Source organism: Lineus longissimus, chromosome 9, assembly GCF_910592395.1.
Source record: "Lineus longissimus chromosome 9, tnLinLong1.2, whole genome shotgun sequence".
NCBI classification, from domain to species: Eukaryota; Metazoa; Nemertea; class Pilidiophora; order Heteronemertea; family Lineidae; genus Lineus; species Lineus longissimus.
In genome coordinates, this window is record NC_088316.1 from 7,601,646 (window position 1) to 7,627,499 (window position 25,854).

Sequence of the window (25,854 nt, forward strand, 5' to 3'; positions counted from 1 at the left end):
GATTTATTTGCATTTCTGATCTCGGGACATCAATATCAGTACAGTAATAGTCACATATTGGAGAAACCACATAATCTGAATCTGTGGCACATTGATCTTGGAGCATACAAGATGGCACAAACTTTCCTCACTTGAGCCAACTCCTACAACTGCATCAGAGGATATTTCTGGTGGAGCCCCTACATATGTCTTTGGTGAAAATATGCTCCAGGACAATCTTACCTGGATATATGCATATTTTCCTCTGAGGAAATAATTTCCGAGAAGGAACTTTGGTCTTACAGACAAATTTATAGCCACATCGTCACAACCTAACTTGTGTGTGCCAGTTGGCTTACTATCGGAACCCAAGTTGGGGTATGCAACATTGGGCCATATGAATAAAGACCAGTATATGCTTTTACTTCAAACTATGTACATTTACACTATGTCTTTCTGTACAAAACTGGAGTAAAAGCATTTACTAGTCTTTATTCATATCACCCATTGTCTGAGACTGTCAAAAGCATGTTTTGAGAGAAAGTCTCGTCATCACTCCTATTGCATTCATACATTTGTGTTTGACCCAGGTACAATCATGTGTCTTTAGTGTCACAGAATGTTTCATGAGAGAAAGTCTTATCAATATTCCCAATGCATGCAAACAATTGTGTTGTATCCCATCTCTACCCAGCTATCTCCAGTAGAGTACATCATGCAGAAGAGACTGCCTACCTCTGGCAATAATATTTCAGAGACAGGCCTGTTGTGACTGTCTTAAAGCTCTCTCATTTATTTGACAATATGATGGAGGTCCTAGGCTAAATTCTGCTTGGTTGTGACTGTCTTTCTCTCTCCGTGGAGTTTCGGAACTAGAGTCCAATTGCCACTGTCTTATGTCTCACACCTCTCATAGCATTGGCAACATGGGGAAGCTCCCAGGCTCAATTTTGTCCGGTTGAGGATGTCATTGATTACAAAACTCAGTGGAGCTGCCAAGCAAAAGGAGTCCTGGTCCTGTCTTATCTGTTATCGTGTTGGAGACAGTACATACACCTACAGGCTCAATTCTGTCTTATCTCTATGGTATGTATTTCATCATACTGAGCCCAATGTAGTAAGGACACTTGATAGATGCCAAACTTGTCTCACAGGAACTGATCTTAACCAAGGTTCCGACAAGGTCCTGATCGAGACACTTTGGTCATGTCAGCAGGTGTCTTAACACTTTCAGCGCCCAGCCATATTTAGCGTACTTCCCCCAGGGGCCAAGGTTACGCCCCTTTTTCAAAATTATGAAAACAATAGAAGGAATAAAGATAATTACATGAAATTTTCTGTTTTGGTTCTTCTTTATTAGATCTCTTTACAATGCTTATTTGGAATGATAGTCAGCAAAGCACTTGATTTTGCACAATGGTACCCCACACATAGAACAGTAATATCTGGTGTCTTTCCGAATACCCGCTTTTTGGCATACTCTCGGTTACATCTGCCCCCGTCATCAATCTTCGACCCGCCATTGCGCCTATTTGAATGCAGACGATCTTGGCTATAAATAGCACATTGGCTGAACATCATACTATCACCTCAAGCGCTGTATAGTTAAATTATTTTCCCCTATACTGCGCTGCTAGTCGCCTCGAAGACAAAGCGGGAAATTTAAAAATGCGACGTAATATTACGTCGGATGGCTCAACCGTGTGAACTTGCAAGACGTAAAATTACGTCGGATGGCGCTGAAAGTGTTAAGAGTCTTTGTGACATCATATCGAGATGTTGTTGACACACTTGACTGTACACTGTCCCCAGGGACTGATCTTTGCTCAGGTTGTGGCATCATATCAAGCAAGGTTCCCGATTGAGACACTTTGATCGTGACGGCAGTTGCCTACAGGGTCTTTGCGACATCCTACTGTGTGATCTGATGTTGTGGAGACACTCGATTGTGTGTCCCCAGGGACTGATTTTTGCTCAGGTTGTGACATCATATCAAGCAAGGTTCCCGATTGAGACACTTTGATCGTGACGGCAGTTGCCTACAGGGTCTTTGCGACATCCTACCGTGTGATCTGATGTTGTTGAGACACTCGATTGTGTGTCCCCAGGGACTGATCTTTGCTCAGGTTGTGACATCATATCAAGCAAGGTTCCCGATTGAGACACTTTGATCGTGTCGGCAGTTGGCTACAGGGTCTTTGTGACATCTTATCGCGTGATCTGATGTTGTGGAGACACTCCACTTTGTGTCCTCAGGGACTGATCTTTGCTTGGGTTGTGGCATCTTATCATGCAATGTTCCCAACTGAGACACCAACAGGGTCTTGGCGACATCCTATCAAGAAATATTGATGTTGTAAAGAGAGACTTGATTGTACATTGTCTGCAGGAACTGGGTCCGGTTGTTCAAAATAAGATTTGTCACCAAACCAGTTGTTATATAGTCAGAGGGCTACACTGAAGAAAGAGATAATGCCAAGTTAACGACAGCGTCAGTGATATCATTTGTTTTGAGCAACGAGGCCTTATACTCAGGTTGTGATATCGAAATCTTATGAAGCAAGTTTCATGATCAGGCTTGGTGTGCAATAAGAGAGCGCCCAGCTTGACATCAGGAGAGACGCAAGGAGCAGTCGTCATACACAGACAATTGGAAAAACAACAAACATGTAGTAATTATTTTCTTTTTGCTCATTTATTCATAGATTTGACGAAACAGTTTGTGATATCATAAGGGATGATTTTATTCATGCTGTACTTTCGTAAGTGAAAATGTTGAAAACATATATCTTGTTATAACAATAACATAGATTTAAGCTTGTGAAGTAACGCCACCTTTGATCAAGAACTGCCGACTTTTTTTACATGATTCTCCATACATACACAAGATGACAAGACACATTATACAGATTAATATACCAAGACAAATTAGTTATTTTTCAGCATGAATTGTCAGAGCAAAGTGGAATGATAATCAATTCAATTTACCACCACCTCCTTTACGAGGCCTTTGGTTTTAGTGCTCTTTGCTTTCAAGAGAATTAAACTCGACAAGTATAAAGATAGCCTATTCCGGACAATTCCAGGTTATATTATAACCTCTCTGCAAAGCTGAACGTCCTAAGCACACGGTGGGCTACCTACACATACATGTAGTTACCGGTACGTAAAAGACAGCATCACCTTTAATATAAATTAGGGTCCGCATGATAAAGGTAGGGAAAACCAGTTCATAGAAATAAACGACCCTTACTATTGGCAATCACTATTGGCCACCACATGATTGTAACAAAGACTATTATTATTGATAATTAATTCTCCCTATTTTCTTTCCACATTTCAAAATAGGCACTACTGATGATGTACTAAAACATAACAGTAAGCCTGCCTTATACAATTTCACGAAATATGATCCACATTCAGTAAATACCCTACCACTAGTATCCAACCGCGTTTGCTGGCAAACACGAGTATCCGCTTTGGTGAAATCTGGACGCAAGGGCCCAACGCGCCGCGTAGCGGCAAAAAATCGAAGCTGGCGAAACATTTATAACGGGTCACCGTCACTTATTATTGGACTTATAGCGCATTTACGGGGTTGCAACTATTTTGCTTTATAGTGTCACCAGGAAAGAAAAGCATGCGACCTAACGCCGATCTATTTGTATAAAGTGATAATTGGAAGGTATATAGTAGGAAATATCAATAAAATAATCATTCCATGTTGTCTTTTGAGGGCATTTTTTATTGTAAAAAATATATGTGTACGTCACCGTAGTCTCTGCAATGATAATTTTATCAGAGCAGTCTCGCGCAAGTAGAAGTTCTTTACCTATTAGTTCTTCACTTATTAGTCTCAACGTCTGGCGCAAAGCCAGACGTTTTCCATTACGATTTCACTACGATGTTTGACAAGAAGGAGCAGTGCGCGAGATATGCTAATGAGCAGACTTCCCTCGCTTGAGTTTCTGAAGAATGTTCCATATCGCGCTAAGCTCATCGCTACTGATTATGACAGGCGTGCAACGGTAGGTATCTGCTCCCCAACTTCCACCCTAATACGGTACAATAAGTTACCATTTGATGGGAATGGGACAATGCCCTCACTGTGTATGGAGTCATAGGGATAAGAAGACATTATTCATTAGTGTTGGTACAAGTGATTTTGCCCAAAAAGCATGCGCATTCAAAAAACAAAATATGCAAGGTATCACGTACATGACCATGACGACGTGCAGAAAGTGCACTGGCCAGTGCATACCCTATGGCTATGTACTAGTAAACATGGTAAACATAAACAACATCATTATTCATCGGCAGTTCATTTTACTCCGAGCTTTTCCTGAAACATATAGCCATGATGATTAGGCCTACCATGTACCATGTCATGACCAATAACAGCACTAGATCATGTGGATGTCAACAAGTTCACATGAACCGTATAATCCCGCATGGCGCATGTGGGGCATGCGTCTAAACCAAAGCCCCAAAATCACTTGTTTTGGTCTATTTCAGTTTCACTTGTGTTTCCCCCGTCTCCCAGTCCATAATACATTTACAGTTTACAATGGCCCAACAAAAGGTCATCGGTTGACTAAAGGAACACAACTGTTCAATGGATTTATAGTTGAATGCGATCAAACTACGTCTTTTCAATCGTGGATTGTAAATTTAACCCCATGGGCCTAGGGAAGGCCCTATAACAATACTTTCGACACAGTTATTATCTCCGCTGCCTCCACCATGTTACACACAGTGCTCACTGCTGATTCTAAAATGCGCCACCTAGTCAAAACAGGACATATGTTCTTCTAGGAATAGATCTCTTTCCAATATTTAATAATTGCACTATCGTCATCACCTCATCATACTTCATTGACATTACAGGCACACATTGACATTGACCACTGTTGCAGTCAACGACACAGTCGCTATCCAAGTAGCATTATAGAGGTAATTATCATTATCATACCTCATTAGCATGTGAACCAATCACGTCGCGTCCTTTGCGATCACGGCAAAGCCTCATGGAATAATGTCTTTCACCGTTGAATAATTTTTCATATTCCATGCCTACAAGTACAACTTCAATTTCTTCATATTCCATGGCTAGATGTTCAATACTAATATAATATCCAAGATAAAGTTACAAGAAGTAGTCAATAGGGGTCTCTCACCTCTCACTGTATGTCCACACTATTCACGCTTGTACGAGGAATACATTCAATGCTGAATCTAACAACACCCAGTGCCCTTACTCTGTATATTAGTCACTGGAAGATGGCCCATTTCACTCCTTGCTTCTACTTCACCTATAGTCTCATTGCAAACGCCTCAGTTCTATGATATCACATTCTCTTTCAGCTGTCATGCAACGCAACAACTGTGCTATCTGCCATCGCACATCAACGAAGAAGTGCAGCCGCCCACATTCCACCTCACGTCTGTCCGACCAGCTGCAATCCTCGAGGACGCCCCACTGTACCACGATTTCACTACGATGTTTGACAAGAAGGAGCAGTGCGCGAGATAGGCTAATGAGCAGACTTCCCTCGCTTGAGTTTCGGAAGAATGTTCCATATCGCGCTAAGCTGACCACTGCTGACCATGACAGGCGTGCATTGGACTGGTACAGGTTGGAACTAAACATTGAATATGCTGGTGGTGACGCTTTCTGATGAGAAGTTGGTCGTGACTGATGCAGTATCCTTGGACTTGTCCACAGCATCGTTCAATCATTGCTCTCTGAGCTGCCTTGATTCTGTACTTACCCAAATACTAAGACCAAATGCCTGTTGACTGTGCTTTAAGAGAGACTGGCGCCATGCCTAGAGATATGACTGACCCCTATTGGCAAATTTGTCTGACTTTATCTTGCCTACCTAGCTGCTGCCTATAGTCTCCCTTTAACTGCGGAACACTTCAAAGTCGATAAAATGCCATGTTCCACCTTTTAATGTGTTCAGACCGCCATTTTCAAAATAATCAAGTCAGGACACTGCCTTCTAGTCTCATAATAAATTTTGCTTTCCTCAATAATAACATTTCTTCTTCTTCAATGCTTTCATCATTCCAAACTTCTCCTCCTCTGACTTTTACAGGGGTACAGTCATGGCAATCAAAACCCAAATACTGAGACCAAATGCCTGTTGACTGTGCTTTAAGAGAGACTGGCGCCATGCCTAGTCTCTCTTAAAGCACAGTCAACAGACACCAACCCCCTCAGACTCGGAAACCACAAACGCCCAACCCTTCCTGCTACCTTAATACTTCTGGTTGATGGAAGTGTTACGGAATGCCACCATTTGCCCATCCTGAATGCGACAACTTGGCCTTAAACGTCACCCCATACACACCGTGTAGAACAATATGCTGCAACCTCAAAGAGTAATGGCCAACAACTTCTCCGCAGAGGCAGCTCTGCATTTTTGACAAGTTTAGCCATACTTTAATAGCAAAAGTTCACAAACAGACAGTTTAGTCAAAGGGAAAACCCTTGGAACACCCCCGAGAATCGAAATCCTGAACTCCGGGGCAATTTGTGCCAAGTCCAGACTCCGAGTCATTTCGTAATCCTGAGTTCCGAGTCACTCGACATGGCCTTGCAAAAATGGCTCTCACCGAAGTAACAGTATTTAACCGAGGCGTACATTCGGATCTAGAGATCCTTGGCCTGCTATGGACTGATTTTAAATACATTAGCTCTGCTACGACGGCGTGACGAAGCAAACGATTATTAAACAAGCAAGAAAAACAAAAGCGTTTTCCCTATTGTAGCCTATCAGATGCAATCTTTATTATGAAACTTCAACTATCGTGTTCCCCAAGATCCAAATGCAAAAGTTGAATTGGAACTTTATCTTATGTTTGAGGGAAGGAGCGCTGTTTTCCCAGAAGACCTGTCATGGGGCTCGGAACTCAGGAATACTAAATGACTCAGAGTCTGGACTTGGCACCAATTGCCCGGAGTTCAGGATTTTGATTCTCCGGGGTGTTTGGACGTAAAAATGATGATGATGATGATGAAAGATGAAATTTTTCAGTGAAGGCTTCCTGGATATAGAGAGGCTGAGAAAACTATTTGGAGCATCTAGTTTAGAAAACATTACCTCTCTGAGAAGCCAGCTAAAAACCTTATGCCGCGGTCACACTGGGGTTTAAAGGGACAATACAGGCAGCAGCTAGGCAGACAAGATAAAGTTACACAAAGTCACCAATAGGGGTCGACACAAGATGACTTTAATGTTGGCTGCCATTTTGGACTGCAGATCCTAAGTTCATAGTTTCATAGTCATCCTGGCTAATCAGTACACGGTGAGCCACTAATTAATGAGGCGTCCCATGTCTCGATGGACCAGTCCACGAGACACGAAACATTAAAGTCATCTTGTGTCGACCAAGTCAAGTCATGGCTGACACAGCCACACACTCAATGACACTGCACTTCAGCAAAGTGAAAAATATGCCACACACGAAACAAAGAATAGTCATTGGCTGGTGGACACAAACACTTACTTACTCTAACGTTTTTGAATGTACACTGATGGTCAAAAGTTTCGAAAAAGGGGGGCCGGGCCTGGCCAATTCATTGTCAATCATCCAAAAGTTGCTCTAACCTGCTCCATTTCATGGTCAAATGGGGGGGGGCAGGCCAGGTCGCCCCCCCCCCCCCTAAATCCGCCCATGTGTATGATGCCAGATTACTTCGATTTTGAAAATGAAAAAAAAATGAAAAAAAGATGGCTATCAAAATTATTTAATAACTTTGTTATGCAATTGGTCATAATATCAACTATGATATGATTCGATAGCGAAGAAGTTTCTCCACCAGTGGTGAAAATTTGGGTTCAAGAGGATAAGTCGTTTTTGAGAAAATGTGCAATAACTGGTGTCCATAAACTAATGACCATGAGTGTACATGGTGTGACGTCACCATCCTGTATATTCAAAAAGTTCGCATGTACATTTTAAAGTTTGAAGACAAAGATCAGATGACTAAACCATGTTCGCCCATAAAATTTAGAACACTCAGATATATATCAATACCAAAAGTATCAATCGAGTTCTGTAAAGGCGAAATAGTTTGTTGTAGTAGAATAAAATCTTCTCGGGAAAAAGGAGTCTCGCTTTCAACCACAGTGACTGTCTGGGTCGCATTACCACCCACGTCATCGTCATCATCATCAGGACGAGGTCCATCCCAGTCGATACCATATGATTCCACATCTTCCTGAGAAATTTCCACATCAGTACCAGGATCACAAAACAGTTCATTCACATGAGGATAGCTGCCCTGCATTCGAAGAATGCCTTCAATGTACAACTGACGTGGTGTACTACCATGAACAGAAGACAAGCGATGATTGTTCCAGCAGTCATTCTGATATGTGGCTAATGCACGTGCCAAACGTGGGAGGTATACATACTGTAAAGCCCACACATGGTTAACGTTATTTAGGTCAAGGATCCGTCTGTCCTCCAAAAAATAGAAAAGATCATAAAAAGTATTTGTACATCCTGAAAACAGGTCCCTCCAAAATCGTTCAATCCGTTGGTTATGAACCGAGCGTCCCCTGATCATGCTTCCCCGATTGTTGCCTCTAAAAGTGTTCATGAATTCCTCTACAAGATTGTTCTCACCACCACGATCCGCTCTAACCCGAGATGGTACTCCATAAGTATCAGCTGCCGTTACAAACGAACTCAAAACCGTAGAAGCCCTGTTATTGTACGCGACACTCAAGAACACCATAAGTCTACTGAAACCATCTATGCCACCATGTATGACAAAACCCCACCTGAAATGGAAGAAAGAATCTGTTAAAGCCAGGACCACGAACATTATGTAAGTCACAATTTACATGTAGGTATTGATCTTCAGTATCTGCACTTGAATGGGCTTCATCAGCCACAGAAGGGACATAGGATCCATCCTAATTTACAATACATTGTACTGTTCCCTTGCATGCCTTGGACATTTTGATTGGGTCTTTAGCAGGCACTGGCACTTGCACTAAGAACCAATGAATTGAATGAGGGACCGGCACGAATTACCCGCCACGTGGCGCTGCAATCGATCATACCAAAACTTTCCATTTCCAATGCATTATCATGTTATTTCCGAGCCCGACAACAATCGCTTATTTTCGACCGATTTCGGCGACATTCGCATGTTCCTGCTTTAATTCAATTGAGCTATCAGTTTAAGCTAATAAAAATATGTGCGATGCCAGTTTTTGGGCACGTTTTCTGATGTTGAAATCCTGTGCAAAAATGTACGCAGTGGTTTCCCGCAAACCAACAGACCAGAAAATGACGTCATGACGTCAGAAGGTACTGATCGATTGTGGCCAGGCGCCGCCACTGGCATTTATCTTATCGCCGGTTCCACATTCAATGCAACAATGACCAAAGTCTTTTAAAATCAATAGCGGTATCGCAATTTCTTTAGAAAATTCAATGAAGCAGCAAGCCCCATGGTTGGTGAGTCAAAGTCAAAGCATCATCAATTTAGCATTGTTATCTATACCATTGTATGTTACCATTAGTTCATCGTTAATGGCTTGAATTACCTGGCTCTGGGTAAATTCTGGACCTTGTTTTGCCTGGCACTGGGTTAATTCTGGACCTTCAATACTCTCACCCCACTCCCCTGGTATTGGCCTGAGCTAAATCTTGTTCACCACACACTCCCCAGGATGCCAGGGGACGCACCATTCTGTCAAGTTGTTCATGAATGAAAGTAAAGAAAGCCCATGTGTGATCTAGAATAAGAATAGACAACATTACGTAACCATTACCTGATCAATTTGTGATTTCCATCGATATGCCACAGAGAATTTGGCCCGGAGACATGGTACGATCTTCTCCTAATCGTCTGGCACCAACACAAGGCAACAGACACTGGGTCAACCCGAAGCATGCTCTGACGGACTCGTTCCCTGGTCACACGTATTTCAGCACTATCTAAGCGGGCCTGTACTAGTCTATAGCCGATTCGACGATTGCCAGCACAAATCGTTCTTACATTATCGTCAAGGTCCTCATCGGATATAGTGGACTGGCGCTGTCGATATGACAGGCGATATGATCTGAAAATAACAAAAAAATGGGACTCTAGAGCAATGTAATGTCTAAGACATGACCTTCGCAAATATACCTGCTTAATGTAAAATACAGTCAGGCTTCAGTTTTCATCCCGTAGTCAGGTAGTGGCCATTTAATGGCTTTTAAGGGCTTAATGCCTATACATGTACAGCATGTATCAAAATAAACCAAAACCCTCTCTAAAATGGCTATTAGTATTATTCTGAAAATATTAAAGCGATCACTATGCCAATCATTTTTATCACAAAGTACGAAGTTTAAGCTGTACTGCCAGTTCAGACTGTTTATCTCATTCATTCAATTCAAGCTGAGTTGTTAGTTTCTCTCATGAAGGCAAAATGTTTATTTCATAACTCCTAGAGGCATTGTTAGTCCAACGAAACCAGCGTCTCTAGTGGCGAGATTAGTGGTTTTGGGGTAAATATGATACCAATAAATAACATTGGTAACAACGGAGGTCTACATACCTTAATCTACGACGGATCGTAGCCACTGAAACTTGCATTATGGATGCAATTCTTGGTGCAGGGAAATTTGCATGAAACAGGTACTCCAGCTGAGTCCTTGGAATATGGTAAGATGATGACCCAACAGATCCATCACTCACCCGAGGAGCATGGAAACCAGTTCTGCGGGAACTCCTGAAAAGAGATTAAATTATAAGTTATTCATTTGGGTCAGTCAGCAAATGGTTTACCACCAGTTTCACGATTGTTTTTGATTACCCAATATTACATGTTTAAAATGTCCGATGTGACCTTTGAAAAGAAGGTCAAATGTAATGTCCAGGGGCCATGCGCTCAACTGTCCTCGTGAAATTGCAATATCAAAGTATTCATTTTTCATTTTTCAATCAGCAACTTGACGCGAAATCACTGTGGCAATCATTCTGGGTTCATGATGGGCAATTTTGAGAAAAAACATAATTAACAAATTATCATTTCCGTTTTCCATAAGTGTGCGACAACTTGCAATCTAAATTGTATACCGGTACATTCAAGAACTTAATTTAACAAGACTAAAGCATGGCTAAATCAAGACAAGACTAAATCAAGAAATTTGACCTCTGTGACCTTGAAAAGTAGGTCAAATCAAAAACCCAGAGGATATGAATAGATATGTTGTACATTACCACTAGATATTCCATTACAAATGTATTTATGCACACAGATAATAGTCCGAGTTTGTTTTTCTTTGTATGGTATATGTCCGGTGATTGAAGAAAAACACGAAATGGTACTTTCTGACATGAAGCGCTGCCACCTTTAGGGGTGTCAGTTCAGTTCACAGGAAAATTAATAGGCTAGTTCACCGAAGTGACGACCAGATGGCACTGGCACTGATGTCGACCTCTGTCACCATTATGTTTTACCCCCATTTGATGCAAGAAATCCTTACTAAATTCGAGCAAAGTTTGTGTGTTTGTTTGTTCGCTCATATCTCCCGGACCGAGCGACCCCAGATTTTGCATGTAGCATTTAACGGGTCCCGAAAGTGTCCTAACGAAGCCCGATTTTTGATTTTCCGACTAATAAACGCTATAACAACGTCTCCAAACTTTTAGCAAGAACTGTCATCTAGGCCAAGGCCCTATCTCATGGTCTATAGACACTAGTGACCAGGGCCCAGTTGCTCAATCAGCGTAAAGTTTAACGCCAACGTAAGTGCTAACGCTGGCCTTAAAATCTCACTAATTGGAGAGTTGGTATCAGCTACAATGGTATCAAATTCAAGATTACTGTAACTGGAAACAAATCTTCCAAATCGATGATACTCAACTGTTTCATAGAGATTTTAAAGCCAGCGTTAGCGCTAACATTGGCGTTAACTCTCACACCGCAGCGGTCTCGAGCTTTCAGAGCCGTAGAAAATCATCTTGTGCAATCTGGATACTCGGATCAGCCACTCGTGCGGTTTTCTTATTATATAGAGCCTTTTCCCCCCCCCCCCCCAAGACCAAAAAGCTAGAGCTCTAGGCCTACGCCCCTGACATGCATAGGCCTACATCATTTTGACCTGTACATCATGGAGGTATTATAATACCTCTATGCATACGTGATGTAACAAATATATTTGAGCCGGAAAAAAGAGACAATGATTTTGAAACACCCCTTAGGCCCACCTGCTGGTATTAGATGGATCGACACCGGCTTCTCCACGTGCACCTCCGACCGCGGCACCACCATTATCACCAGTATCAGCATCGGTGTCGTCATCAGCAACGTCATCCTGCTGAGCATCAGCCTCACGGTTGTTCGATTCAGCTTGCCGTTCACCCATATTCTGCACTTCAGTCAGCACGCTATCCAAAAGAGGCAACAAGTCCAAAATCTCACGATGGTCGTGTCCAACACGCAAAACATTAACTCTCAATGCGGTCATCCTCCGAACGGCTGCTGCTCTGATGTCCGTTTGAAAAATATCCATTGTTGTAAGTGATCTCTGCACATCTTCTACTTGAGTTCTAAACGAACGCACAAACGTGGCAATATTCAGACGATTTTCTGGTGGCGGGCATGCAACAACGGTGAGAAAAGTAACAAGATACAAACAGAAAAAATAACGGTCACAGTAACAGTACACTTCGACTCCATGTCATGGCAGTATATGCTTCACCAGTATGCATGAACATGTGCATGAACGAGCGATCGGCATAAGCTTGAATGAAAGAACGTCGATGATTGGTTCATTATAGCTCCGCCCAGTAGGCGTTCCGAATTAAGCAAAAACAGGCCGGATTGCGGTAGAATATCGACATGACGAAATTAATAACGACATGTCGTAATTAATAACGACAGTACGTAAATAATACCGTCATGTCGTTATTATAGACATATGATCGCTTTGGAGCGCCATATTGTTATGGGTACGGATTTGGTGAGGTATGGGAGGCCCAAGTGGCTGGTAAATTGAATGTATTTATCAAGACGTTTGAGCAGCGGGTAAAGGATTGTTACGCCCAATCATCATCATGGGAGGTGGAGTCGAGAAATATGAATAGACTTTCCATATTCGTGGAATTGAAGAGATGTGATTATGCAATTTCCAGTTATTTGGTCAAAATTAAGAATAAGCGTCTAAGAGTGGCCTTGACTAAGTTACGTTGTAGTTAACACAGTTTGGCAGTTGAAACGGGACGGTGGCAAAAGCCACGCGCGATTCAAAGGCAGGACAGATTGTGTTCGAAGTGTGAGCTTCAGGATATTGAGGATGAGTACCACTTTGGTATTGTTTGCCCGAGGTTTGGTGCTCGGCGAGCACAGTATATAAAGCAGTATTATTGGAGGAGACCTGAAGTTAATGCAATTGCTCAGTGTAGAGAGCAAGGTGGCTCTGACGAATCTTGCAAGGTTTGTGAAGGAATGTATGCTGTTAAGAATTTGATGTAATTGTGATGGGCACTTTCATTGTGTTGTTTCTTTTGTACCACCCTATTCCTATGTTACTTGTTAATTTGTACCATAAGCCAGTGTGGCTAAGTGTCATTTGAAATAAATAAATAAATTATAAACTGTCGCTCTGCAGACTGGCGAGCACAGTTGCGTCCAAGCATAGCGTTTTTTTTGGCGAATTGCAAATCACAGTTGATTGTATCTGCATGGAGTAATTAGCTTTTAAAACAAGCTTACTCATTGATACCAACAACTGAATGCATACTGTGTGTTACTACTTAACAACTTAGCCAATTACATGTAATTCAACTGCGTGCTAATCTCTTAAATGCTGTACTGAGTACACTCGGAAAAGGCTACTACCAAACGGTTGGTAAATGCGCTCGTTACCTCGCGACTTGACTTCAACAACTCCATCCTCACTGGACTCCCGGCAAAAACCATCGCTCTGCTGCAGAAAGTGCAGAACTCCGCTGCTAGACTCATTACAAAGAAAGGTAAACGTGATCATATCACCACTGTTCTTCAAGGTCTACACTGGCTCCCTGTAGCCCAGCGCATCCAGCACAAAATTCTGACCCTTACTCACAAATCTCTGCAAAATCGTGCTCCACTCTATTTACAACATCTTGTGCATCTCCACTCCAGTAAACTTAACACCCGTTCAGCTTTGAATAAGAAAACCCTCTCCGTCAAAAGAACAAGGACATCCTACGGTGATCGCAGTTTTGTGGCATCTGCTGCAAGACTGTGGAATCTTCTTCCTCATGAACTTGCCAACACCATTGACTTTTTGCCTTTCAAAAAATCTCTAAAAACATTTCTCTTCAAGGAACATTTCGGGCCAGCGCTTTAACAGTCTCATCACTGAGGAGCGCTATATAAATTCGTGACTCTGATCTTATCTTGTAAAAAAAATGCTGTTACACAGAACAATAGTACATGTACATGGTGCTCAGTTATAATCTTCATTTGACTTGTACTTCAATGAATGACTTACAACTAGAACACATTTTCCGAGGGGACAATATTTACCTCTGCAATGGATTCTGTTAGTTTGCATTAGACTCTAATCAAAATAATCTCATTGTCTCCCAGCTCCCATCTCGTGGTTTATGTAGGGACAGAGATAACATGACATGCCAGGGAGTAGCACATTGCTGTGTTACACAGAGAAACATAACATGGTGTTCAGTCATGGTTATAAGTATAGAGCATTTTGATGACAAAGTCACAACCTGAATGCAGGGAAAAGTGCACTTAAAAGCTGAACTGCATGCACAAAACCAGAGCATCCCATGCAGCAATAGTAAGAAATTCAAATGATCAAAAGGTCCTTCTGAATACGGCCTGAAACATGATAAGACCTCGAATGCTTCGATCGCTTGATTTCACAAACCAGCAAGCCACAGGACGATGCGGACAGTCTCGGAGAATTATGGAAGAGAAAAAAATCAAAATCTTCTCCAGGGATTCGAACCCGGGAACTCGGGCTCAGAATACGAACGCTCTAACCATCTGGGCTAGGGGGACTTTCTTGTGAACTGCTGCCAGCAAATTTATCTTATATGAATGGCGATTATGCTTTATTTTTGAGAGATGAACCAGAAATTTTCTCAAGTACATGTAATAGAAGAAGATACCAAGACAAAGGTGAACATTGCCAAGAGAAAACGAAGACTCCGCATACATAATCACGCACAGCAAAGAAAAAATGACTTTATTCCTGCAGTTGCCCACTGGAAGCCGCTCAAAGATGTTGAACAAAGATTACACACAAATGTTTGCACATTCTATAAAGGCATATAAAACGACATGCATTTCAAGCAGCCCAGTGGCCTTGAGGATAAGAGTGTTGGCAAATAAAACCTGAGGTCTCGAGTTCGAGTCCCAATGAGAGGACCTTTTTATTTTTTCCTTCCAGGATTCTTTGCCTAAGGTCCGCATCGTCCCACGGCTTGCTGGTTTGTGAAATCAAGCGCATCGAAGCATTGGAGGTCTATCATGTTTCAGGTCATATTCAGAGGGGCCTTTCGGTCATTTGAATTTCTTACTATTGCCGCATGGGGTGCTCTGGTTTTGTGCATGCAGTTCAGCTTTAAATAATTTCTTCATGGCGCTCACCGAAATAATTCGGCACTGGACGAGTGTGTATTTGAAGACGGTATAATACTATATACGTTAATTGTTTACAGCATTTCATTACGGAGGATTTCTGTCCCTTTAATGACAAACCAATTCCTTTCCCCGGTAGACTAGCATTTGCAGATGAGACTTCTTAATTCGTAATTGTTTTCACCAGAACACAGGCATAAATCCTTTTGATAAGTTATTATGAAGCTCACCAAATGTGGCTCCGTGAGTGCTTTTGATAACAGTATGATACTGTACTTGTTGACAACATTTCGTTAGCCAGGTGTACCGTCCCTTTAATATCAAACCAGTTTCAATCCCGCTCAGACTAGCATTCTTAGAGGAGACTTCCTAATTACACAATGGATGTTTCACACCAAGGGTTCAATATAGAGTATACCCCAATAAGTCGGACATCAGTCAATGTTGCAGGCGTGTGCATATTGAGCCTATGTCATGTGTAAGCCCCGGCATAGGCCTTTTATATTGTTTATAGTACATCGGTTTTGATGAGCCAGTAGCCCTATTATTACAAAGACGAGCAACTTTTAGTGCCCACTGCTGAACATGCAGTTTCTTTGCGTCCTAAGATAGAATATCCGGGATTCCCTTATGCGCTTTAATTTCTGACATGTCTGAGCCATATTGCCAATCATGGCCTCAATAGAGCCACATACCATAATCTGTCGGAAGATAGAATGGGGCCGGACACTTTTTTTACATTTTCTACCGCTACACCGAATTCCGCGATTTCACATTAGACTCTAATCAAAACGATTCATGTATCCCTTATCATGCATCCCTCGGTCAGTGTTGGGACAGAGATAACATGACAAAACCTTCTCTGTTCAAATAGTCATGATCACAATATGAACAGAGGTGATTTAAGATTCAAGGCCCTTTTCTAACTTTATTCAGGCCTCGTCATGCTTCCTGGTTCATTCCCGCGCAATTAAGATGACTCTCCGCAGCTGCAGGGAGTGGAGACATTGATTTGCCTTCGTCAGATAATGGTAGACCCCGTTACAAGGGATATTTCTTAACACACTAGTTAGTATCTAAACATTGAAAAGTTTCAAAAATAAAGCATCAAAAGGATAATATTTAATGAATAATTTTGATATTTAATTGGTTATATCATACCAAGCCTGTTCCGTTTTCTTATTTCAATAAATACTTCTCAATTGGCAACCGTTATGGTCTTGGTATGGACATTCCACTTTCAGAGCAATGTGCGGGGATGCTTGGTCATGCTATTGGCCTGTCACCTATGTGGCCCAGGTTCGATTCCCATAATGGAACTTCTTTAAAATGTTCTTTTTAACTTTTTTGCAATTATATTTCGTTTTATTTATCTTTAAAAAGACTTTCAATTGAAAATAACTTACAATACCATTCATCTTTCTTGTCCAGAAGTGATATTTGTAAGATTTTCCTCCCATGTATTATTAGTTTTGTCACACACACATGTAATGTGTGGTGATAAAAACCCCTTAAAACACAGATCAGTGGAATTTTAGCATGCCAACTGCGATACCCAGGCTGCAGTATAAAGCTATTCTCTTGTGCAGCCTTCTGTCAATTAACGTTATCGGTATGAATATACTCAAAACTCTTAAATATAGTTCTGTACTCCTAGTATATAAATATAATGTAGATAATAGAGCCTTTATTATCAAATAATGTCCTACAAATTAGTAAGATAGAAACTACCAATTTCTTGTTAAGAAAATTATTATCAATTATATTCTTTCTAATTTCTTACCAATAATAATCGTTGTAAGATCTTGTAAGATTTTAATTTGGAATTTATTTCTTAGTAATTTATTTCTTAGTAATTTTTTTCTTGAATTACTAAGATTTTTCCTTTTAGATTCTTGTAATTTTAATCTTAGCAATATTTATCTTAGTAATTAATTGGTAATACATAACTAATTTAATTAGTAATTTAATTACAATTTAATTAGTAAGATTCAGGTCCTGGGTTCTCTGGTGAGGCTCTGGACATCTGTCAAATGTTAAACTGGACTTCAATCAGGCTTTGTTTCCTTCGTCATATAGTTTATAAGTGAGACCTTTAGGTTTGGTCTGGCCAGGTTCTTTTACATATAGAAGTTGAGAATTGTATTGAATGATTTCAATGCTGTGCCCGAGAATAGGCTAGGTAATGTTGTACCTGATTACAAGCTAGGTAACAAGAAACTCCACATTGAGTTAACAAGCTCCTTAAGTTCAGGAAGTTTGCTTATTGGGGTCGCGATGTCGTGTCTCCGTCCTTTTTTTTTGTCCTCGGAGGCACCGCGTCCGAGGTGGAATCGGTGACCTCAAGGAGGAAACGACACAACCAACAATACTATGAGTTAAATTAGCTAAATTATGTGTATTGTACGCCATAGTTTGGCTGTGCAGGAGGTGTTTAGGCTGCAGTGCCTCAGTTATCTGGAGGTGGTCCTGGGTTTTCCCGCCACCAACTTAAAGCTAGTATTTCTCTGCTATTTGTAATGTTGATCTATCAATTACCCCTTTGGAGGGTGCAGACAATCTTTACGAAAGCTTAGTGTATAGACATTGCCAGTTAGTGCAATTTATTGTGGTTTATTTGGTCATTTGGGACCAGTGAATATCAGGTTTAGTTTGTCATCCTTCTTGTAGGTGTCACTATCGTACAGTGTGAAATATGTTGTCTTCAGTTGTGACGTGGACTATCGAGACAGTTGTGTTTATCTAGGGTTATAATTGTATGTCAAGTTTGTTTACTTAGGTTTCCTTTATTTTGCATTTCCAGTTAAACCGTCATTGTAAGATCATTATCAGGAATAAAGGGATCCGCCAATGAGGAATAACATCAGGTGTCAAGTGTTCAATGCTGTCTACAGTCGAGTTTGTTTAAGTTGTGAGCCACAACATATATCTCTATCACATATAGCTCTTTTAAATTTTTGAATTGACTGAAGAATAAAGATTTTAGAGCTATAAATTCAGGCAATTTTGTCGATCTCGCCTGGTTCTCATTGTTTGATGAAGCGCTGCGGGTTTGCCGATCAGTTAGCGTTCCCCCGCCTCGAGCAAGTCGCAAGACGCAGACTGATCACTCAAACATGTTCAGTTGCCGTGTGCAATTATTACTGTAGAACAGAAAATATCCGCGGAATAAAATTTTCACGAATGCCTCACGATGGACATATTCACAGCAGAATATTTTCGAGAATGAAGAATTTTTTTCCAAGAAAATTTAAACTGTCTTTTTCGACTCTAAGCTCTTGGTGTATGGAGACTGTAGTGTAAAATGTCCCCTACTTAGCATAATTTGAGCAATAATTAAGTAAAAGGTGTTTAAGTTAGGTGTAATTATGACAAGTGCTAATTGCGTGGGGTAACACGTAGGCCTTCCTTGGGCCAAGCCGTATGCAGTGCCTCTGTGGCAACATGGTAACAATGACATGGATTTCAAGCTAAAAGCAAGAGATTTTCACAGCAGAATATTTTTTCGCGAGCCTGACTTACTCGCAAAATTCTCAAAAATATTCTGCACGCAAAATTTTTCCATTCTTCAGTATATAGTGCACAACATTTTTTGTAAAATTTACAGTATATAGGGTCACATGTCAAGTATCTGTTGCTATGTTGACTATATTACAATGTCTGTTGGTTGCGCATTATTGTAGAATAGGTTTGAGAAGTTTTGTCAGGACTCCATGATAGGGGAATGTCCTCTTTACTTTTCTAGCTCTCCACTTGTAGATAATGCAAAGAGGGTGCTCACGAATCCCTTTTTTTTGTAAAATGAGACATTTCACTTCTATAATTGCTCATATATTGATGTTCACACAAACCAAATCATCAGTCAGTCAAAGTTTGAACAAAATTAGCCCAAACACAAATCATACTCAGAATAACATTTGTGACATTTCACTAGTTTTTGAGGTTTCTTTGTGAAAGTGGGGTTTATAAAACCATTTTTTCTACAAAGATAAATGATCTCTAGGCAAAATAGCATATATATTCTTGTTCGGGCAATCAAAGTCATTGATCTGACAGTGGTTTCAACAAAATTTAGGCATGGCTTCAACCAATATTGAAACATTACATTTTGTAGATTAATACAAAGAGAGTGCTTACAAATCCTCTTTTTTTATAAAATGAGACATTTCACTGCAAAAACTGCTCATATATTCATGTTGTCACAAACCTCATAATCAGTCTGTCAAAGTTCTACCAAAATGGGCCAAAACATAAAGTGTCCTAAGAACAAAAAAGCTTTTATAATCTTTGTAAAATTTCTGTTCTCCAAAGTCACTATTTCAAAAATCACCCATGCTTCCAGTCTTGAGTAGTCCTTATTACACTAAACAATGGTATATATATCAAGCATAGTATATACTGTAGCTCCATGAAAAAATAACACCACTTCGGGATATTCAAGGCCCGGCCTCTTCTCTCGAGTCTATTCACCAGAGGTAACCAATGAGTGACTTCGCTGGCCCTTGTGATGGCTCAGCCGAGCTGTCACGGTTATGCTAAACCACTTATTACCGCAGCCCTATTGATTCGAAGTGTTGTGGGCCTACTGGTCGAGTGCGCATGTGGAATGACGTAAATGGTAAGGCCACTCGCCGACCGTTTATACAGGTTGTCTCATAAAACTGAAGCACTATTTAGATTGATCCAAACCCCCCAAAACAAAAAAAGTCCTTCTTGAAACTCTGAAGGAAAATCTACGAATGCTTGCATTAGTAAAGCAAAGTGAGATTCAGGCAATGATAGTAGTCACGAAATTCTGAAGAAAAACGAGGAGCTCATCCTCTGTTTTTCTACAACCCTCTTTTTTTTATTTAGACTCCCTCGGCCTACGTTGGAGAAAACAGAATCGAAGTTTCTAGGATTTGTGGTTTTCTTGTGTAATTCTAGGGCCTCTTAGGCCTATAGATGAAGCCCCACTGAGGGTACCCACATTGCAGACAACCTGTGTGACAATGGATGCTGTAGAGCTGCTGAAAAACGATGCCGGCGCTACACCGTGACAGAAAAACTTGCCTACCTGAGAGACCAGCAGGAGGCACTGGTGAACGGTACGGTGCGCAGTATGAGAAAGTTCGCTGCCCACTATAACATCCCCTGGGAGACATTTAGACGGTGGAATCTCGAGGACCTCGAGCAGAAGCAAGAACAAGGGCATGGCCGGAAGAAGACGGTGATGAAGCCCCGTGATCCGTTATGGCCACAGGTTGAGGACCAGCTTTACCAATGGCTGCAGCAGATGAGAGAGCGTCGCCTCACAGTCTACGTTCTCGACATTCAAGATAAGGGGTTGGTAGTGTGGCAAAGCTGGTGGAATGCATTAGCCCAAGATGTCAGAGAAGGGATTCAGCATTGTCACCCTCAGCTATGGGATTTAAACGCATCCATAGGCTGGGTGGAGTGCTTGATGAAGAGACGCCACGTGTCCCTACGGAGGGTGACCAAGAATACAACGACCGTCCCCGCTGATGCTGCTGCAAGGATCCAGACCTTCCGAGATGCGGTTACTTGGAGCATCGATCGTCTTGATATACAGATGCGGTTCTTCTTTAACATGGACCAAACCTTTGTCCTGTTTGATATGAGAACCATGTACACGGCCAACACCACGGGGGAAAAGGCCATAGACGTCCGATCATCCAGGTCCAATACTAAGCTGGGAGACATCGTCACCCTCTGCATCGCAGCCTCTGGAGCAAAGTTGCCGGCGCACATCACCTTCCCCAGAAGAGGTTTCGTCCGGGTGTTTGCAGCCCTCCAAGACAACCCACCAGCAGATGTAAAGATTACCCAGTCGGAAACTGGTTGGGTGAGGGAGGAAACGGCGCACCACTGGTTAGATGGAAGTCCTATCACCCCACGTCACCGACAACGTGGCCGACCAGTTCCTGTTAATCGTCGATCATTATTGGGTCCACCGGACAGAGAACTTCCGGGCGAGAGTCTGCGACATGAGAGGCAGCCTGGATTACGTACCTGCTGGTTGCACATCCCTCGTACAACCGTTAGAAGTTGCAGTCATGAAGTCCTTCAAATGTCACGTATGGCGACAATGGCAATCGTGGAAGAAGGACCACATGGCCGAACGAGGAGACAGCCCTCACATCGGCCTGAGAGACGTGACCAACATCAACAGAGATGCCTGGGATGGTGTTGATGAGGACGTTATCGTCAACTGATTTGAAGCATCGTTTCGACCAAGGCCAATCGAAGCTGGACCACATGCTTTCTTGGAGGAAGAAGAGGAGACTGCCGTGGATGGACCAGAGTTCGTGAATGTTGTTCGAGGAGGACATTGTGATGGACTTGAATTGACTGTGGGTGTTGTGAATGATTGTGGGTACGATTCTGAACGCTGGACAATCTAATAATGTGTATCTTTAGGTTTGAAAAAAAATTCAATCAGGATTTGCATCGTTCTTTTTTATTTTCTCACTGATCACTTCGGACAAGACTGTACATCAGAGTGATGTTCGGTTTTGTCTCCAGATATGTGACGGACAACTTCTCATTCTTACCAATTTCGCACTGCAAAGTATCTTTGAAAGCCCGCAGCTGGTAAGGGATGATAAGACCCGAAGTCATGCTCCATTACCTCCCTGAGCAGTGCCTCACTTTGAAAGGGCAGGTCAGTCCCTAACACCAGCAGAAGCCAATATGTCAGTTGGACTTTTTTCATGGACACCCTGTACACTATCAGCCATTAGCACTGGGACACCCTTTACACTACCAATGACGATTAGTTGAAAATGTTCTGGGACACTCAGTACAATGGCCGAAGGCCCGATCCCATTATCCCATCATAGGAGACCTATGAATCGGTTTCAACAACCCAAACAATAAGGATTGGACTCGAAACTGAAGTATATTGGATATGAGGCCTGGACAACCCTCTCTGGAATCCCAGCCAATGATCAGCCTTCTCAACAGCTCTGTTCGCCACCCTATGAGTCAGGGGCGGCGACACCGGCTGTTAATGAAGTGGTGTTATTTTCATGAAACTACAGTATACTAGCAATTAATCTCTGCCTTGGATGGCATGGAAAGCATTGTTGAGAACGAAGCTTGTTTACACTATACAATGTATTTTGTAGATTTATGCAAAGAAAGTGCTTACAAATCCTCTTTTTTGTAAGATGAGACATTTAACTGCTACAACCGCTCATATATTCATGTAGTCACAGACCAAATAATCATTTTGTCAAAGTTCCATCAAAATTAGCTCAAATATAAAGCATCCTAAGAACAAAATAACTTTGTAAAATTTGTGTTCATCAAAGTCACTATTTTCAAAAACAACCATGCTTTCAGTCAGAGTAGTCCTAGCTACACTAAACAATGATATATATATTAAGCATAGTATCTATACTGGCAATCAATCTCTACCTAGTCTGTGTCCCCTTTGACTGCATTGTAGGGAGGGAGGGTGGCTGATCTATGGAACAGCCTCTTGTTATTGTTTTGGGTTGAGGAATTAGGCTCGCGCTTCAGTCGGAAACAATGGACGATCTTGAGGGAAGATAACATATAAACCGAATCAAGATCAAGGGCTCCAGAAACGTCATGAAGCAGAACACCATTCACCTTCTTATTCCAACTTTCAATACTGATTTTGACCACATTCACTGAAACTCTGACTTGGCTTGAACAACATTCCCAAGAACGGTGTTGTGAAAATAATAAAAGGTCATTATCCGCTTTCTTTTTTTTTTAAAGAAGATTTCTTTTCAATAAGAAACATAGATAATAAAAGAAATAAAATGGTATAACGGGAACACAAACAAGGTAGGGAATCAGGATGAGGAAGCCAAATTAGTCCATGATCAAGTCCACTTTCTCAGCAATACGCTTACATCCAGAAGTCGAGTATAATTTCAATTCTTTTGGGAAGTACGTCAATTCGTTAGCCACCTTGTTAATGATATCCTCTGTAACTGGATGCCCCTTCAACTCCAGCTGATCTTTGATGCAGAGCTTTACGTGCTTTCTCTCCATCGGTAAAAACGGAAGGAAGGCATTGATGAGGTTTTTGTCAATCAGACTGCTGTGCCATAATCCTGTGTCTGAAACAAATGGTGAAGAAGATTGAACAGGGTAAGCCTAAGAACTACATGTTGGAAAGTTAGGAGTTATTAAACATTTTCACAAAATCCTCTCCCTCCCCCCAGAAGAGAACTGTATAAACTATTCACAGAAGAGGTTATTCCTCCCTGGCGCCTGGCGGATACAGACCGAGGGGAGGAATACAGCTTAGGAACGGGTACAAGAAAACATGATGATGTGATCTCTGTATCCTATAACGTATTACCCAAACCCCAACCTAAAAGTGATATGATGGTCACTCTTTATTTTTCACAGATTTTGTGGGAATTTTCTGGTCATGCTGAAATGTGTCCCTGTGACTCAGAACTGAAGTGATGCATGGAAATGTCATTCTGCACACTGCACCAATGATCTGAGAGTGTGATGACAATTACATTATTCCAACAGTATCCTTCCCTGTGCATGCGAGGGAGTATGGGCCTAGTTCCAGATATTGTGCCCAGTGAAGGAAAAAATAAATCATATGACTATATCACTCTGTTTCTTTCAGGATTGGCTCGAAATTATATCCTGTAATAGTTATTTACCTGTCCTGTGGACAGGTTTCATTGAATGAAACAATAGTTTTTGGGTCAAACTGTATTCTCTCTCTAACTACTGTGAGCTGGGCTGGGGAGACCAGTCCTTTTCCACTTGAGTTTCAGCGTTATTTTGTTTTGCCAGCAATAAAACCACATAGTAGACATTGTATATTCAAGGGGTGGGTGCAGGTTTGATAAATATTGATAAAAAAAGAATGAGGATCATCAATGAATGAAATGGCCCAGGGACCATGTGCTCACCTCAGGTAATGTAATGCATGTCATTTGCAGTGGATATGGTGAGAACAGTTTCTGGCTAGTTCCACCAGTTTTGATTCCATTAAATGATATCATTCTTCTCGGCTCAATTCACAAAAGAAAATTACTGGTACCATCTAAGTATAGCATTTTAGTAATTAAGTTGACTGAATTTCAAGGTTATTGAAGAGTGTAAATGTCAAATGGAAATTGGTTGACATCTGTTCAACAGTTTAGGAGTAATAGGACTTCGTTAGATTTTCAAGATGGCGGCCTTGCAACCGTATTTGTCATGGGATTAGACTGAAAATTAGGGATTTTGATAAAAGTAATCACGGGCCTTTGTGCTCATAGAATAGATATTTGTTGGTTAAGAATTCATGCTGGTTAAGAAACATGCTGTAGTATACAGTCAAATTCTATTCCATTAAACCTAGTCTGTGACCTCGAAAAGTAGGTCAAGTCAAAAACCCATGTGACATGTAATACCGTCTGGTGGTTAGATGTACCCATGATATCAGATTGGTGGCAATCAGGAAAGTAGTTAGGCTATCATCGTACTTTTAAGGTTTTCATATTTGGCTCCCTGGTGGCCAAGGGTTGAATCAGTCCCTGAGATCACTTCAATTGCTGAGATCACCTGACTATGGGTTACAGTACATGGGTACTAAATGTGAAATCAATGGTCACTGCAGTTAAGAAACGGGTCACAACGACCAATTTATGCAATTTGACCTCTGTGACCTTGAAAAGTCTAGGTCGAATCAAAATCGGTATGACATGTGATGCATCTTTTCTTGGAGTACTTACGATAAAAATATTGTCCAAAATAAGTCACTGATAAGTCAGATATTACACTTTTTACCTTTTCAGTTGTGGACCGAATGGCAGTGTCAGAGATCACCGGACTACTTAGGAGGTCATGTGTACAAAGTTTCAAGTTCATAGCTTTTAAGAAACGTGCCACTGTTTTTGAAACAGGATACAGACGAAGACGGATGCGGGACACTCACTATGACAAAAATTCTCGTTTTTCTGAGGGAAAACTCTCGGAATCTGCATCGTTCTCGAAATCACTCAAAAAGCTTCACGGTCATTAAACGGTCTCTCGGAATTCACACGGAATTCAACCCGGCCTTGGCAAGCCATGCCGGGCGAGAACTCGGAAAGTTTCGAAAATCGAAACAGTTAATTTCATTGTGACTGCTGGTGTAATCCCTGTTAATTATTTCCGAAAATGATCGTAAATGACAGAAAAATTAAATCCTCTTTCCCGAGACGGTGATTCAATGTGCCAGTCTGGTATTGCCCTTACATGCAGCATGGCGAAAATCTACTTAACA

General features: G+C 41.4%; 2 protein-coding genes across 2 annotated transcripts in view; both read right to left on the minus strand.

Annotated features, from left to right (window-relative positions):
* Positions 1-7,966: 7,966 nt before the first annotated feature.
* LOC135493630 (uncharacterized) lies at positions 7,967-12,593 on the minus strand. The gene is made up of 5 exons (XM_064781113.1): positions 12,209-12,593; positions 10,554-10,727; positions 9,780-10,070; positions 8,543-8,777; positions 7,967-8,272 (listed from the first exon to the last, which is right to left on the minus strand). Exons 1-5 carry the CDS (start codon positions 12,511-12,513, stop codon positions 7,967-7,969), a joined length of 1,311 nt encoding a protein of 436 aa, XP_064637183.1. The 5' UTR covers positions 12,514-12,593.
* Positions 12,594-22,872: 10,279 nt separating this feature from the next.
* The window catches only part of LOC135493214 (torsin-1A-like), a 120,558-nt gene continuing 117,576 nt past the window's right edge, over positions 22,873-25,854 (minus strand). The window contains exon 6 of the mRNA XM_064780313.1: positions 22,873-23,692. Within this exon, the coding sequence (XP_064636383.1) occupies positions 23,442-23,692 (251 nt within the window). The 3' untranslated portion in view covers positions 22,873-23,441. The remainder of the gene's footprint in view (positions 23,693-25,854) is intronic.